Source organism: Cynara cardunculus, assembly GCF_001531365.2.
Source record: "Cynara cardunculus var. scolymus isolate 2C chromosome LG 7, CcrdV1, whole genome shotgun sequence".
NCBI classification, from domain to species: domain Eukaryota; kingdom Viridiplantae; phylum Streptophyta; class Magnoliopsida; order Asterales; family Asteraceae; genus Cynara; species Cynara cardunculus.
In genome coordinates this window covers 219,785-236,407 of record NC_037534.1, presented here as the reverse complement: position 1 = coordinate 236,407, position 16,623 = coordinate 219,785, and the positions used below count along the sequence as shown (strand labels likewise).

General features: G+C 37.3%; 3 protein-coding genes across 10 annotated transcripts; all 3 read right to left on the bottom strand.

The window, feature by feature from the left end:
• Window positions 1-2,164: 2,164 nt before the first annotated feature.
• LOC112515386 (TLC domain-containing protein At5g14285) lies at window positions 2,165-3,324 on the bottom strand. The gene has a single exon (XM_025122180.1). The coding sequence runs from the start codon at window positions 3,067-3,069 to the stop codon at window positions 2,314-2,316; it is 756 nt and encodes a 251-aa protein (XP_024977948.1). The 5' UTR covers window positions 3,070-3,324; the 3' UTR covers window positions 2,165-2,313.
• Window positions 3,325-3,796: 472 nt separating this feature from the next.
• Window positions 3,797-10,345, bottom strand: LOC112515506 (transcription factor GTE9-like). 6 transcript variants are annotated; one of them, XM_025122375.1, is made up of 12 exons: window positions 10,257-10,319; window positions 10,055-10,161; window positions 8,503-9,698; window positions 8,363-8,411; window positions 8,130-8,261; window positions 6,264-6,337; window positions 6,087-6,126; window positions 5,145-5,228; window positions 4,953-5,068; window positions 4,812-4,878; window positions 4,590-4,720; window positions 3,797-4,209 (listed from the first exon to the last, which is right to left on the bottom strand). In XM_025122375.1, exons 3-12 carry the CDS (start codon window positions 9,673-9,675, stop codon window positions 3,946-3,948), a joined length of 2,130 nt encoding a protein of 709 aa, XP_024978143.1. In that variant the 5' UTR covers window positions 9,676-9,698; window positions 10,055-10,161; window positions 10,257-10,319; the 3' UTR covers window positions 3,797-3,945. The 6 variants fall into 6 exon arrangements, with proteins under 6 accessions (XP_024978143.1, XP_024978138.1, XP_024978140.1 ...); XM_025122370.1 differs by lacking the exon at window positions 10,055-10,161 and having other exon boundaries at window positions 8,503-9,997; window positions 10,257-10,345; XM_025122372.1 differs by lacking the exon at window positions 10,055-10,161 and having other exon boundaries at window positions 10,257-10,330.
• An 898-nt stretch (window positions 10,346-11,243) lies between these two features.
• LOC112515375 (cytochrome c1-2, heme protein, mitochondrial-like) lies at window positions 11,244-16,468 on the bottom strand. Of its 3 annotated transcripts, none has more exons than XM_025122159.1 (9): window positions 16,275-16,468; window positions 15,995-16,035; window positions 15,619-15,691; window positions 14,072-14,292; window positions 13,421-13,700; window positions 13,273-13,344; window positions 12,502-12,618; window positions 12,340-12,405; window positions 11,244-11,648 (listed from the first exon to the last, which is right to left on the bottom strand). In XM_025122159.1, the coding sequence occupies exons 3-9, from the start codon at window positions 15,676-15,678 to the stop codon at window positions 11,532-11,534; spliced, it is 933 nt and encodes a 310-aa protein (XP_024977927.1). In that variant the 5' UTR covers window positions 15,679-15,691; window positions 15,995-16,035; window positions 16,275-16,468; the 3' UTR covers window positions 11,244-11,531. The 3 variants fall into 3 exon arrangements, with proteins under 3 accessions (XP_024977927.1, XP_024977926.1, XP_024977925.1); XM_025122158.1 differs by having other exon boundaries at window positions 15,619-15,693; window positions 15,999-16,035; XM_025122157.1 differs by lacking the exon at window positions 15,995-16,035 and having other exon boundaries at window positions 16,275-16,467.
• Between the last annotated feature and the right edge of the window lie 155 nt (window positions 16,469-16,623).

Sequence of the window (16,623 nt, the reverse complement as noted above, 5' to 3'; positions counted from 1 at the left end):
GAGATGTTGGGGGAGAGGGCAAATATGGAAAAAGAAGAGTCTGAATGGTTTAGAGAGCCCCTGGATGCAAAATGGTTAAGAGGTAAAATGTAACCATTCAGAGTATTTTTTTTTTCCCGAACAGCCTTGACCTCTTAGCGATTAAGAGGTTGGCTCTTAATGGAACCATTAAGAGCCAAACAAACAGCCCCTTAGTTTGTTGGTTCACATGGCAAAGTGGCCATGGGGTATTATAACTAATTTACTCTTCTTATTTTTTAAGTATAAGCTTGTACAAGAAACACTTGATAAAAGAAAATAGTAAAAGGGGGTGGGTAAATTAACCTTTTACTATTTTAGGGATCAAGAATCACCTATAATAATAAGTGTTATTATTCATCATGAATATTTGAGATCTTGGTTCCTAACAAGCAGAGGACAAGAGTCTGCCCCATTTCTCCACTGCTTCTAGAGTCAAACACTGGTCCCAAGCACAAATGTTCTCACAAAGACGAGCATATATATAACAGACATGCAATTATTAATTGCAATGCAATGCCAGTAAATGCAGTTTCAGCAGTTGCACAACAAATAGAGCTTTCTTGTTTTTCCTATTAATTCTTCTCTAAATACTAAGAGATCCTCAATACAGGGACCTGGTGTGGGTTTTACTTGTAATAACCCTGCACCCTTCAGCAATGGGTTGATATGCATCAGACTCTACCTGCAAAACAGTTCAATGAGGACCCAACAGAACGGTTGATCTGTTTGTTAGGTCACAAGAGGAAATCTCCCATACAAATAAATGTTTGCAGAAAACTGAAATCACAAACTTCATTGTGATCTCCGCTCCCCTTCATTTCAACTTTCTCATTTTCCCAACTTCAATCATTCGCATTTTCCTCAGCTACAAGTTTGCAGAACAAGGGGAAGGGGAAAATAACAAAAAATGAAAAGAGAAAAAAATCAAGAATGATTGTTTAGAAGGGGCCTCACGTCTGCAAAATTGACTTGCTGTTAAAAGTGCTTCTGATGCAATAACATTTATCCATGTTATTGCCAACTATCATGTTTCTCTCCTTGAATGCTACATTCATCATGTATATGTTGGTGATTTTAGTGAATGATCAAGCCATTTTGTGTAATTGGGTTCATAAAGAGGACAAAAGGGTTGATAGTTAAGCTAAATTACGAATTAGGAGGTTGCGGAATGCACACTCATATAAGCTAGCTAGAACCCAGGATCAGTCTTCCAGGTATTGGTCCCTGGTTAGAAGCCTTTCTGCAAGGGTCATCAGTTAGACCCCTGCCTGAAAGAGTGCTGGTCTAACACCACTTTTGCTACCATACGGTTGAAGCAAATCATAACTTATATATTTTTCCATTTGTAGCAGGAAATCCATCTGCTAACATTGACCAAAGAAAAAGCATTTACCTATCATCTTCCTTCATAAGCAGTCTGGCTCAGAATGCCATTTTTGGTGGCTAAAACTGCATGTTACTTTATCTATGGAGCTGTACTAGTCCATATGGCTTAAAGTCTCTCAACTAACAACATGGAATACGTCTTCACCTTACCTATAAGCTCATCTTCCATTAATGGGAGGCCACCATTCTTATAGTTTCGCTCCAAACAGGCACACACCAAGTGATATCAATTTCCTTTTTCTGGCGGTCATCCCATAGCCCAAAACACATTTGATTACCATTAACGGTTTTGTATGTATTGTCATATTGTATTCAAGAATCATAGGTAAGTTTCAAACAAGAAACCTGCAAATCCTAAGAGTTTCAATTGCTCTTGGGATACCTAGAGAAATTGATATGATGCAGATAAGCTTGTCAAACTGATAAACTTATTTTCGAATATAAAGAAGCTTGTCAAATTGCAGAAAGTAGTTCCAAATACCTAGAAGCTTGTCAATTTGCAAAAATCAAGTTCAGATTGCAGAGAAGCCTGTCATATTGTGAAATCAACCACATCAAAAGCATAGAGTTCAAATTATCAAATTACAAAACGGAAGAAAAAGTAGGAAAAAGTTTAGATTGTGCTACATCTTCGTCATCATCAATAGCATAAAAAAAATATCATACCACTTGAAAAAATGTAGCAATTAAAGTATTGCCTTTGATTTCAATACTTTGGAATAATATACATCTCTAGCTCAAGAAACTAATTCTATGAAGCATTCAAACACAAAACAATAAGATTCAAGGCACCACCAGTAACATTTATTGTAGTATTTCATAAAGCTAACATCGGGTACATGATTTTCTTAGAAATTAAGGGATGATTGATACAGGGGATGTACTCCAAATGTTCAAAAGTGTTTCCTATCTAATTTTCTGCTCCTTCTCAAGTATGACTAGTCTCTCTCTGTACAAATCAAGCCACCTGTTAGATATCCAAAGTATACTAACTGAAATGGCTGCAACAACAACACAAATCCAAGAAAGCCAAACCCACATAGGAATCACAGTATCTGCAGCCCCACTTAAGTAAAAGGCAAGCATTTTATAGACAAAGAGAGGTCCCATGAAACCTCTAACAACAGTATACAGTGCATAAAATGGAGGTGACAAAACAGCGAACACCTGGGCTGCAATTTTAGAATCGGCTTTCTGCGCACTGGCCAGCGTCCAAATGTTTTGAATGAAGCTGGTGACCTCCGCCAGTATAAGTAAAATCAAAATACCATAAGCTCCATGAAAGACAAGGTATCGACAGGTTAAAAAGACGAAAAGGGTGGCCAAATGGTGGCCTATGAAGAGGATATCGCTAGGGTTGAAGATCAAATAATGACAAAGATCCATGAAAAAGTATGCGATGCTATATTCAAGAACGGAGTTTTGAAAATCGGTGTTGGGTGAGGCAAAGCCATGATGGGGGTCGGAAAGGATAGCCTGAGAGGCCAAGAAAACAGCAGGGGTGCCATGGGCAAGTGAGATCAAACAGCTGGCAGCTTCGGGCCGGAGTTTAGAAGTCCAGTTTCGGAAGAGGAACAAGTAGGCAGTCAAGTAAATGAGAAAGAAGATGGAAAAGAAGAGGGGAAGGTGATGGAGGGAAGAAACTAGGATTCCGAAATCCATTATTCTAGAAACCCTAATTCCGAAAACAAAATGCCCTGAAACCCTAATGGAAGGAAGGTCAACCCAAGGCAAAGGAATGTTGATGAAGAAAAGGGTTGGAGATACATAAATGGTATAATTATATGTTGATGAAAAAGGGTAACGTACTTTACGAGACCAAGAATGGAGTTATGGAGATGCAAAACCAGGTGGATGATTCGGGATGGTCGACGGCCGAAATATATGGTGATAATGATCATAAGAGAAGTGTGTGTAGCATCACTCCAAATAAGTTCAAATAAAAAAAAAAAGTATTGTTGTATATTGGTAATAAAGCTATGAATTCTTTTTCTTTATATATACATATGTGTATGTGTAAAAGCCCTTTGTCATTCCTACACCCTATACAACTCTCATCTCAACCATTCAGTTTTTAATCAATTAATTGTTTCCTAATATAAAATATCAATCATAATTAATAAACTCTATTCATATTCCATAAATATTCAAATCATAATAAATGAACTTCAATCATTTCTATAAATATCTCAATTAATTGGATTGCAAAGATTGTACAAATGCACAAGGTTGTAAAAAAAATATATCTTACATATATATGATATATGATATATGATAATTTTCAACTGGAAAGCAATCTTGTTACAAACTGGAATGTCATTCCATATTTTCCAACTAAAAATTTCAATGCACTCTTGGGTGGTTTTATAAGTTGTAAAAGTAGATTCTCTTTGAAAAGGTAATAACATAACTTGTTTCATTGCATCTCTTTCTTTTGTTAAGCTCAATACAATACGATACGATACAATACAATACAATCATGTATACCAAACCAAAACTGCCTTTCTTTCTTTTTTACAACTTCAAACCATACATGTATCAGTTGATTTCACCTTCCTCCACATCTACTTCATTGGTTTCTCCTTCTTCTTCTTCCTCTTCTTCTTCTTCTTCTTCTTCATGTTCATCCCTCTTCATATACAACCCCAGTTGTTCCAACGGATTGCTGGCTCCAAATTTGAACCCATCATCAAATTCAGGGATTAACTCCTCTAAGCAGCTCGGTTCAGGGTTCGCACCCCTTAGCATTTCCAAGTCCTTCAGAAACCTAGACGTCTCATCGATCTCAACCGTCTTTTCCATCTAAGTTGCACACAAGAAAAGAAAAAAACACCGAGTCACATAAAATGATCACCCAACTTTTTATACTTTCTCAACTCTAGATTCTCACAATCACATCATTCTTTGCCAATTTGTCGTTAAATGAACCAAGCTTAAGGGAGTTTCATTAGGCAATCTAATGTGAAGGAGGCATAGATCATCCATCACCTCAAGGGGAACTCGATTTTTGATATTCCATCTCAATTGGAATTAAATTTATGTGATTACGATAATTTAAGAATATGATCCCTTTTTCGTTAAAACCATTCCCAGGCTCCCCCGCCCTTTCTTCTAGTAACTAATGTAATTGACATACAACAACGTGAAATCAACAAAAACATGAGATATTGTTTTTGAAATACCTTCAATAATGCCTGTCGAGCTGCTTCCCTCTCAAGGTCTCTCTTCCGTTTTGCTTCTGCAGCAGCTTCTGCCTCGACTCGCCTTCGGGCATCTTCTGCTGCCTTGGCTTCTGCTTGCAGTCGAGCTTTTTCTATTTATAGATAGAAGCCATGTGCGTATAAATAAAACTATTGGAGTAATAATGTTCAATTCACCTTTGCAAGCTCAAACCTCCGTCTAACCTTTCCTTTTTTGATTTTCGAGTTGCTCCTTCTCACGACGCAGTTTCTCAGGGTCCGCCTTTTCATCCTGACAGATCAATCGCATCAGAGAATTTGGTGGAAAACATTGCAGGGATCAAAGTAACTGATTCTGCAACCAACCTGGTTGAGTGTTTTTTCTCGAGCTTTCAAAATTGTATCAGCAAATCGGTTTTTCAAAACTGCAGCCCTATAGAGCTTATCAGGTGAAACCTGTCTCTCATTTGGAGCACTGTCCCCTAAATTTTAAAAATGAATGATCGTAAGTGAAGACCTAAAAAACACGAAAGAACGTTTTGCACCTCCAATGCTTACCATCATCCTTTTGGCTATCTGATTCAACAGAGTTTGGCTTCTGATGTGATGTTTGTTCGACATGGTCCACCACACTAACTGACCCTAAAAATCATGTGCATCAAACAACCATCAGCAAAATTTGTCCAAATTAACGGTAAAGTTACCTAACATTTATGCTTTATGTAATATTATTCAACACTAGTTTAATGCCAACACTGACTGGAAGTTGGAACCTATCTTTCTGACAAAGTGTGTCCTAATTGGTAATCATCTTTATTTCTCGCCAAACACAGGTCAGCAGGATTACAGCATCACTGAAACTGACTACTATTCAGTGACATTTTTACTCAAAACATGAGACACGATAGCCACACTCACAAGGATGTCAAATGGCACTGCCATATTCTATAATAGTGATCAAAGTTTGGTAGATTCTCAATTGAATGCAAGGGGTTGCAGTACCTTTCCTTGATTGAAAACCAATGAATGGCAGAAAGCCAGAAATTATAAATGCTATAAGTTGCAACAATTTTTACTTCTTGCTGAACAAGTAGAAGCTAATAGTTGCCAAAATTGAAGTTTAAATCAGCATCATGGAAAATTATATTAGTTACCTCAAATTTCAGTCATTGTTAATACTATTTTATTTCATGATCCATTCTCCATGTTGTGGGTCTCATCTTCATTTCCCCTTAGGTCAGTCAATGGGACTCAAAATTGCATCCCAAGTTCTCCTCTAGCCAAATAAACTACCCACAACATGAAAATGACAAAAGGGTCTAGAGCAAATGCATTCTTAACTATCCCCTTGCCCAGAATCTTAGTCTACTTTTTCATCTGTCAAAGCAGCTTACAGATGTTTAAGACCACCTAATTAATGATTAAGAGAACAGAAATGAAATGCATGACTGAACCCCATGATGAAGAAAACCTCACTACTTTCAACTGAATAGTTTTTACCTGTCTTCTGATCCAAATCTGCTCCAACGACATCAATTTCCTGCATATATACATGTACAAACATATATAAGACAAACGAGAGAAGATTTTCCACCTCACAAAGGCCATGTAATATTTGCCTCCTGCCTTGCACTATATATCATAAACAAACAACAAAATTAGAAATCCAAAATATACCTTCGCCCCACTAAACGGACTTGAAGCATTAACATCTTTTAGTTCATTTTCAGAAGCACTGCTTGAATCAGAATCTGCACAAACCATAAATAGATCAACTATCAAACAAGACAAAGATCAACAACAAGACCAATGCACATTTGACAATCAACCATAGGTTTTAGGTCATATGAGCCCGAACTATAAATAAAACCATCAGGTTAGACATGGATGGTCAACCAGTTTCTATAACCAAGAACTTATCATGACACACAGAGAGGTTCAAGGAGAGAACTCCAAGCTAGGCCATTGTTTTTGGATTTACAAGTTCCCGCGGAATCTGAAGCAAGAAACTGATGGGAAGAAAAGAAGTTCATCAATGAAGAAAGAAATAAACTGCATCCGTAATCACCCAGGTGATCATACTTTTGTGAAACTCCTTTAGAGAAATAAGGATATGGAGAGGTTAACTAGCACTTGGATAGGATGATAGGGCCATAAAAAGGTTAGAAACTGTTAAAAAGAACCAGAATTTGGTGGCAATGGTTTTGATGATGGTCCAACAAGAAACCTGTAACTTCTTTTTGTTTCTTTGTAGTTTTATATATTCTATATTTGAGAACATTCATGGCCTCTATTCTTCTATGATTGAACTCCTAATGTTTGGCAATATGAATTCTGAACGAAACCTCTGAATATCCAACTAAAGTTTCATAATATAAGAACATTCCACCTTAGCCATTCAATAGCACTTTGAGCAGTATGAGTCCTGAGTACAATCTTCCGAATACAAGTATAAATCTATACATGTTGTGAACAGACTCCAGTTGTGCATTGCAGTTGGTGATCTATCTCTCAAGTTCATCAGTTAAGTCCCAAAAAAGCAGAAACTACATTGGTTCCATCAACAATTATTCCTTCATAGTTTTGAGGCGAAGGCCTGACTGAATTTAGTTTAGAAGTTACATAAGCCTATTGTTGGTATAAATTACTCCTTTGCAAAGGAGGTGGAAAGTAATCGACATCAACAGCATTATAATAAACGCCATCATAATTATTGCAGAGTAGCATTTTATTGTTAAAACTAGTCCCATCTTCTCGACACAAGTGAGAGGTAGTACACCATTTCGGTCAGAACACCTTTTCAATCATATTGTTCGCTTTTCATGGATGCCTATATATGAACTGCAGAGTTTGGAGATGCCTATATATGACAGTATTGAAGTTCCCATGCTAACATTTTTGAGATCACCACCTAGCCATAATGTCTCGACCAATTATGAGAGACTGTATTCTTTGTATTGGAGAACTTTGACTATTTGACATATCAACATAAACTTAGGTCTGAATCTGACTTGAGCACCAACAATACCAAAGTTAACTAAAATTTGTATCATTCGAAATATTTTATCTTTTCCACCCTTTCTCTACCTTGCACTTCTCTTCTCTATTGCTTTCCAATCATCTTCATTTGTTATGCTTGATGGTTTATAGAAAAAAAATGTAAAACCAATAGTCTTTAAAACCCAGCATCCCCAACTAATAAATAAATGCTAGAACTTCATCAAATTAAATAGAAAGACACATATTTTATTATAGATTGGGTCCCTTTTGACTCACGGTCATTATCAGGAAGTTCAATTAGGCAATTGAGACCTTAAGTTCATCGATTTGAAGCTTAACTTCAATAGCCTAGTGAAGTTGCCTATTTAGCCAGAAACTTCAACAGAATGAAGGCTTTATTGGGATTAAAATTATATTATTCTTTTATATTAAGCATATAAAACCTCTACCAGTAAATTAAGAACCTACCATAACCCATCAATGAATTTATAAGATTGAAGTTTACTACAAATCATAGTAAAATTAAATGCATAACCTAATTACCACTTGAGGTGCCTGAAGTAGTCTGATTGTTGTCTATTTTTCTTGTTCCTTTATCTAATTCAACTGGGGGATAGCTTGAAACGGGAGGCTCATTCCCACCAGCATCTACATCCTCATCCGCAAGATCATTGCCTGTAATATGTTAAAACCATAACCAGATAGGCATGAAAACCTGCTGTTAACTCACAGTTATCTGATATACATGACAGGAGGGGGTAGGAAAGACTACTAACCTTTGTATAATTGCATAGTTGAGTTGCTAAGCCCTGATTCATTTAGGAGCTGCACTCAAAATAGAAATAACATTGTTATAGGATATCAAGGCATGGTTATAATTTTCTATTAAGAATGAAGGAGAGAAAAACATGAATACCTCGATAACACAAGGTTCTGCTTTTGCATCATTTTGTTTCTTCCGGATATGGTCATCTAACTTCTTGCGCAACTCAAACAGGGTCTCATCATTGAGATCATCAATATCAATCTCAATCTCATCCTCTCCATCTTCGTTCGCGTTCGAACCATGTTGCCTCAAGAAGTCGATGATATTATCTGGTAGATCTCCTAGATGTGCTTCCAACTCCCTACTTAGATTATGCTTTTCATCATTGGTCATCACCAACTTAACTGGCTCTGGCAAGATGTTTGGTTGTATCGAGGTAATTTTTCTCTTCTTTGAGGGAGGCATTGGTTTAACTAAATCTATTTCTTCATGAACAGGCTGTTGTTGAGAACCACTTACTGGTAGTTTCTTCTCAATGGGCTTCCACCTTAGCTCAAAAAATTTACTAAGAATATCCGCCATGACATGCACATCATTGCCTGGAGGATTATAAGTCATGGCATTGGAGAACGTGAGCCTGACATCAGCAAGAAACTGAAATGGACTTGAATAATTGCCTGAGCCAAGTTTTTGTTTCACTGTCCCTAGATCCATGGGTCTCTTGATGACATTGAAGTAATCTGGAATATTCAGTTCAACAACATCAACAGGTTTATTGAACACCCAACCATGCGGATGTGACATTAACTTCTTTAACAAGTTCTCACACTGTTTTTTCAAAAGTAGACTGAAAGTCTCTGGTACAGCTGGCTCGTTGACGGATTGAAACCTTCCTGCAACACCTCGACTCAAGCTATGTGCCTTCTGAGCCTGTGGATCTATTGATTTTCTAAAGTTCGTTTGGGTTCCATGGACATTGCTGCAGTTAATAATATTGCTGGAAGATGACACTGTAACCTGAGCCTTGTCCACGTCAACTCTCTTCTGAAATGTCCTAATTAAATCAAGTTCAGATTGCAACCGAAGTAACCACTTGTGTTTTTCAGAAGATGGTAGTGTTGACAAGGGGACACTTTGTATGGGCACACCAAAACCATCGTGCGATGCAGAGATCAATTTAATCCATTTTTTTCTAGGGCCGCTTGAGTTCTCATAGGCAGATATTTCCATATGATTGCGTCCAGAACAACCAGACACTTCAGATTCTTCATTGGGAGGAAATCCCCCAGAATAAGCATCAGGAAACCTATCCTTCTTTGCCATGACGCCTCTAAAACTTTTACACCCTATTCACAATGGTGTGTATTAGAACCTAGCCAAAATATTTCTTCACACTTGCCTGGAAGTTCAGGACAAGCCACTAAACTCACCCAAAAGATCCATGACTAAACCCAGTACTCAGTTCCCATATTGTCCTTTGATCATCACAGTATATGCTTAAATATTGATTTTCGGTTAGATTACATTTATATTTGGGTTTGTGAAAATTAAAATCTCGCACAAACTCAACGCGTGCTATCGATTAATTTTCTTAAATGATTACAGCTACTCTGATGTGAAACATCGACTTTGCCTATTCCGCCATCTGGAATTTGAATTACAGTGCATTAGGACGGAAAAAAAGAAGAGAGAAAGAGCATACACAGTGGCGAAAGGGAGAACTCTAATCCCACCGCAAAAATCCCTTTTCCGGTTGAGAAGAAGGAATTTTTGCTATGTTGAGTTGGGATTGGATCTTGATTCAAACTCCTCGAATAATCAACACCAATGACTCGAGAAACAATAACATAAAACCCTAACCAAAAGATGTCCACCAGAATTGAAGTTGGCGAAGTGGCAAGAACCTGTCTGGGAGAAAATCAGTGACCTGATGACGACGGAGGCGCAGAAACTTCGTGGTGGCTGCGATCGTACGGCACATAAGCAAGCAAAGTTGAAGTGAGACTCTTGGGAGAGGGAGAGGGAGAGGGAGAGGGAGAGGGAAGTGACGGTCTCTTTTATTTATTTTAGAGTGAGAGTTTAGAATGAATGTAGGCCGTTAATTGACGCCGTTTTCAGAATGAAAGGTGTTTCTGCATCAGCATGTGATGCAGATTGCAGACGCACGTGAGTGAAGCCTGCCTGATATGGTGATGAAACTTTGAGGAGACTCTTGCTTTTAAACATCAATTCCCTCTTAACAACATTTTCATAAATCAGTTTTATTTTTATAGAATATCATGGATACATCCATAACCTAATTTTTATTATATTATATCTTTTTACATACAACTTATAATAATTATGATTTGTGAATTTCAGAACTTTAAATATTTATGTTTAAGATTTACTCATTCTACCTTTTTCATATATTTGGTTGCTCAACAAGTAAATAGTGAAACTTATTCACCTCCGATTTTAAAAATAAAATAAAATCTTGTTTAGCTGGTGATCGTCCAGATTTATGAAATGGTTAAAAATCACTTAAGATACCCATGCTTCTTTAGTAAAATTAAATTAGTATAAGTAGTTGTGTGATACAAATAAAATGTAAAAAAAAATATATATATATATATATATTTTATTATAAATTAAGAATAAAAAATGAATCCTAATTCCATTAAAAAGGAAAATCTCAAGTATATATTTGATCTGAAATTACACTAGCGCTGTCCATTTTTTTAATTTCAAGTACATTACTTCAAATACTTACGAACCTCTCGCCTATATCTCTTGCCACTTTGGAATTACTGGTGCAAGCTGAGTTATATTTGCTTACACTCCCACCACCATCATCATTCATGAGGAGGTAAATTGTGTATCTAATACATGCAGATACTCAAGTCTTGAATGTTCAGAAGCCGACGGGTAAAACTGTAAAACTCGTAAATCCATTACAAAACAGCAAAGTACCATCCGACCACGGATTTCAGAACATTTAATATATAAAACAAATGACTCCCTTATTCCTTGCTTCCAAGTTCCAAAATGAACCAACTAGTGCTACTATCACATTACCAAAACACACAATACACGAGGAACAGGCCAAAAAAATGCATGGTACTACTAGTATTCTTTCACAGAAATTATATTATTCCTCATTCCAAGTCTTGTCACAAACCTTTGACCAAGACGAATCTTTAGTTGACCACGTCAAGAACCAGCTTGCGAGACTTGAGGACAGACCACCTCATACGCCTGTAGTATCCAGCTTGAAGCAGGGCCAGTGAAAGTACGAAAATCCACTTGAATCCCATCTGAACCAAAATCAATATGATGATTATAGATACACACAACCTGTAACTTATTAAGAAAAGGTCTAAAAGTAACTTGGCCCAGAGACCACACGTATGTCGTCTATGTGCATCTTTAGTAATTCGTTATACACCTAACTTCTTATATCAAATCAAAAGTCATACTTACTGCTATACCCTAGAAGTTGCTATCAGTCATATCCGCTAGGAGTAAAGGGGTAGAATGGGGAGTAGTTTTGATCAGGGCAATTTTGGGAGTAGGAGTATTCTATTACAAGGGGTAGAAAGAGCAAAGTGGCTTTAAGAGCCTGCTAAACAGCTGCGAGTAGGAGTTGGGATGAGCATTCTGTTTTGTACACAATTTGGACGTGAGTTCTATGAAGAATCTCTGGCCTCTCGAAAGGCAAAAAACCCTTTGTTAATCTTTCGATTGTGAGTAATACAACCAGAAATTAGCATTGATTTTACTGTTTCGATTCGGTGTTCTTCACTTGCTTATCAAAACATTTTGCGATTTTTATAACAAAACCTATCAACATTTTTCTAGTTCTAGAATCCGTGACCAAGTTGGAAGCAAATTGCAAAAAGAAAAACCCTGCAACTCAACGTCAAGATGCATATGGTTTTTTGCTAGTAAAGGCTATAGGGCTGGTCAATTGGTCTTAGAATTTTGAAGCATTTAAGGACTGCTTACCAGTTTCCTTTCTTCCATTTCTGGTTCTGCAGCCCAACTCAAAAATGACACGACATCTTTCCCCATCTGCAGATATATATAAATTAAAGAGACAAGTTTGGAATACCAAAAGAGACAACGTATGCCTAACAACCAACTGGCGATATAGGAGGGCCAACCAACCTGAGCCTCTGTTGCAGGGGTGCCATCTTCATATTCGACAGCACCATCATTAAGCATTTTAGGCATTGCAATAGCCCCCCCAGGGAAGTAGGGATTATAGTGCAGACCTTCCCTGATCTGCAAGACATTTGTAGATTGACTGTTAGGTGGACAGAGAAAGATATACAAATTGGACTCGAGTGTAATCATGAAAGTTAGTTTGCAAATAAAAAGGGTCGTGAATATAAGAACTTGGTCATGATTTACAAACATAGCTATGATCAGTATGTCAATACAACATTTTCTGTATATTATTTAATTAATCAGAATCACGATCATAGCTGTCTTTCAAGATAACATAATGATCATAATTATTGTGAAAATCCTACTCCTTTTGTTGAGTAAACATGCTTCCTCTTATAAGAAACGGTTAGAGTGGACAAAGAATGCATATTTCTGCTCATACGATTACAGAACTTCAGTCTTAAGGTAAAAACGTAGCCATTAAAGGAGTGGCACTCCGACTAGTTTGAAACCAGTTAACTTTCAAAATCTTCATATTCAACAAAATCTCTTGGTGCACATGTCTATCACAGATAACAATCTAAAACACAACATTAACTACATAAATAGGGAGAACCCGTAGCTAACTCATGAGAATGTCAATAGCGTAAATTAAGGTGTTCTTCACCAAAAGCTAATGCAAGTCCAAGGTGGTAAATTCTTCTAAATCCTAAGTTGAGATACAATAAAAAAAAAAGAATATTATGTGGTGTAAGATTCACTACTCACCGAAACGCCAGCAGGAGGATCACGGTACCCAGTTAGAAGTGCAAATACATAGTTCTGTCCATTGTGACGAGCCTGAGGGGACAGAAGGTAAGAATTTGCTGACAGGATGATAAAACCCTAAAAAACTTAAACAGGAATCAGGAATTACTTTGGTGATCAGACTCAAGTCTGGAGGATAGGCCCCTCCATTAGCAAATCTAGCCGCTTGCTCATTTGCATAGGGTTGAGGAAATCGATCACTTAGCTTGCCAGGGCGGGTAAACATCTCACCCTCATCATTAGGACCATCAACCACCTCAATTTCGGCAGCCATACCTTTTGTTTCCTCTTCTGTATATGCCACACCCACCAAGTCACGATATGAAATCAAACCCATTGAATGGCAGGATGCACATACTTGAGTGTAAACTTGGTGACCACGTCGAATCCTGATCAAGGTGAAAGACCAAAAAGCAAAAGGTCAATTCCCAGAGAAAGGAATAACCAGTATACACATCCCATGGGCCATGGGGACCCATAGCATTAGAGCTCCCCGATTATACGGAAACTATAACTGGATGAACCACAAAAAAATATTGAGATAAAAGTGTGACAGGTGTTCTTTATGCTTGACAAAATAACACTGTTATAAAGATAATCTATATCTATGAGGAAGGAGCCATTTGTATCTTATTTCTTGATTAGGTTAGAATGTAAATTCAGTTTTCAATATGCAGACTACTACTATTGATTAGAAAGAACTCATAACACAATATGATAAATAAATAAAAAAGGAACAAAAGTTACAAAACAAACTCACGAAGCATGGTCATATGAACTGAGAATGCCCTGGTGAGGCCAAGGATAGCTGGGACACTCTAGACCATGTTCAGCCTCATCAGCAGCTGCTATAGTTGTAAAGCTCAACAGCCCTGAAACACCTGCTCCAAGGAGTGCAATTGCCCTCAGGGACTTCATGCCAGCAGATCCAGAAGCATCTTGTTCTTTCTTTGAAATCAGAGATGACAAAGCTGGAGGTGCCTGATTTTTTTTTTGATAAGTTGTAAGTGACTGCAGTAATCAGTGATCAAAAAATGCAGATGAGGCAAGACAAGGTATCGTAACCAGATTCATATATGATTGCTTAGTCACCCTTGGACACCTTTATATGTTATTTTCGTTTAGGTAGTGATAACATGGTTGATTCAAGCTATGCAGTCTTCCATGGTATTAAAAATTTCATGCAATGGATCTGCCAATCTACAAATAGCTCTAATAACAGCAGACTTAGATGGCACACCAGTTGTGGACATTTTATGTAACACATACAAACGAGTAGCTATAGTTGATTTAAGTTATTATTTCTAAAATCAAAATGCTTTCATATCTTGACACACGAAAATGGGCACAGCCATTGTTAAACGCATTTTTTGGCATGCTTGAAATCGCCAACTGGGGACTCAATGATCATTACATAGCGTACAACCAGTGCACCCTTTGCAGAGTTACAAAAAGAGGGAGAAAATTTTCTAGTAGAAAAGAGAAAAAGACAATTCAGGAGACAACTTCTACACCACAATTTCAGTAGTAATAACAAATATCGACTGACATATAAATGCAGAAAGTATATTTTAGATTTTTAGCATCTCTAACCCAGTTATGTTTATTTCAATGACCCACAGGCCATGGTTCATCAAGGGGCGTGTGATACATTAACTTCAGCAATTTGTTTGCATTAAAAAAAAGTGCAGGCTTCTAAGAGAAAATACTTCAAGGGAAACAAAAGTGGCAAACTTTTCACATTGCAGCATACTACTTACTAAGTTTTGGGAATTGAGTGTTAGTGTATCACCATGCATTAACTTAATTTTGGCCCACCTAATTTCCAAAACTTATAATAACAATCTAGCTCCTCTTGGCAGTTCTCAGATATGTCTCTCACTCTCATCACTAGAGTCCCTTTCCTGATGTGGAGCATTTACCTCATTTTGACACGATCAAAGTGAATGCTGAACTCCTATCATCAATGTTTATACAATATGAAAGTGCTATCAACTATAAAACGTTCTTGCTTTAATCTTATGCCAAGTAAATGTAACCATTAAGCACAAATTCAAAAACCCATCTTATTCCCTATCCCATATTATCTTGATTCTGACAATTTAGGTGACAGCCTGCTAGGGAGAATAGCATATTTACGAAATGGCTTCTTTGCTTTTGCTATCACTACTTCCACTCACTCATATACCTAAGAGAAATCAGACTCTTAAGAACAAACTAAGACCAGCAAGCACAGGGACACATAAAGCAAAAACGAGGGCGTTTGTAATAAACCAGTAAAAAAATGCAAAACAGAATAATGCTTACAGTGGTTTGAGAATGAAGTCTGCTCCTCAGCAAGTGGTAAATTCCCCTACCACCAGCCATTTAAGCCAATTTCCTGTGAAACACATATATAATATTAAATGTTAAGTCCTATAAGAAACGCCCACATCAGGTACAAGTCCACCCCCAACTTCTATAAGGTCAAACGCGTTAGTTCAAGAGAACAAATCACAAAAGTAGTAATACCCATCCCCGTTCTAAATGCAAAGAGACGCTTATAGGACTCGATTCGTAAACTACAAATTGATACGTGATTCCGAAATCATGGCAGAAACATTCGATCATATTGAACTTTATTACGACAAATATTAATATTTATGTTAAATTTGCACTTAAAGAGTCCAGGAAATAAGTATACCTTTTTTTCTGGAACAGGGGAGGTAGCTATTTTTCACATAACTGGAAGAAAAAAAAAAGGTGCCCTAATTGTTACTAAACGGATTATAAAGCGGTCTGAAAAATTAAACAAAAAAACTTAAAGCACCAGCTCAAGATCTGATTTCAGGTGTTAGACAAAAGAAATGATAGCTTCGAGAAGAAATCAAGGAATACAGGAATAAAATACATTTAGCACATCACAATCGCATAGATAAGAGACTTGGTGGCATTGATTCAGCGTTGATGACAAAAACACTTACAGGATGTGTTAGGAAGAAGTAATCGTAATCGTAATCGTAACGGGCGGCGTAAAGCTGCCGCAGAGAGATCCGATAAGGAAGGAGATGGAGAAATGAATCAATCGCCCAAACAGAAGGAGATCTTCCCACAACCACAACCACAAGCACGAGCACGACGACCAGTCTACCATTTGATTTTTGCTTGTAAGAGAAAGAGACGAGCTTTGGATGGGCCAAGGCCTGATACAATGCCCAATCCATAACCACAATTTCAGCTTTCGGTTTGGGTTGTGTATACTTGGGCCTTCACCTTCTAACTTCTAATTGAACCATAGGGATTAGGATTAGGGAATGGTTTCGTTTCATTTAA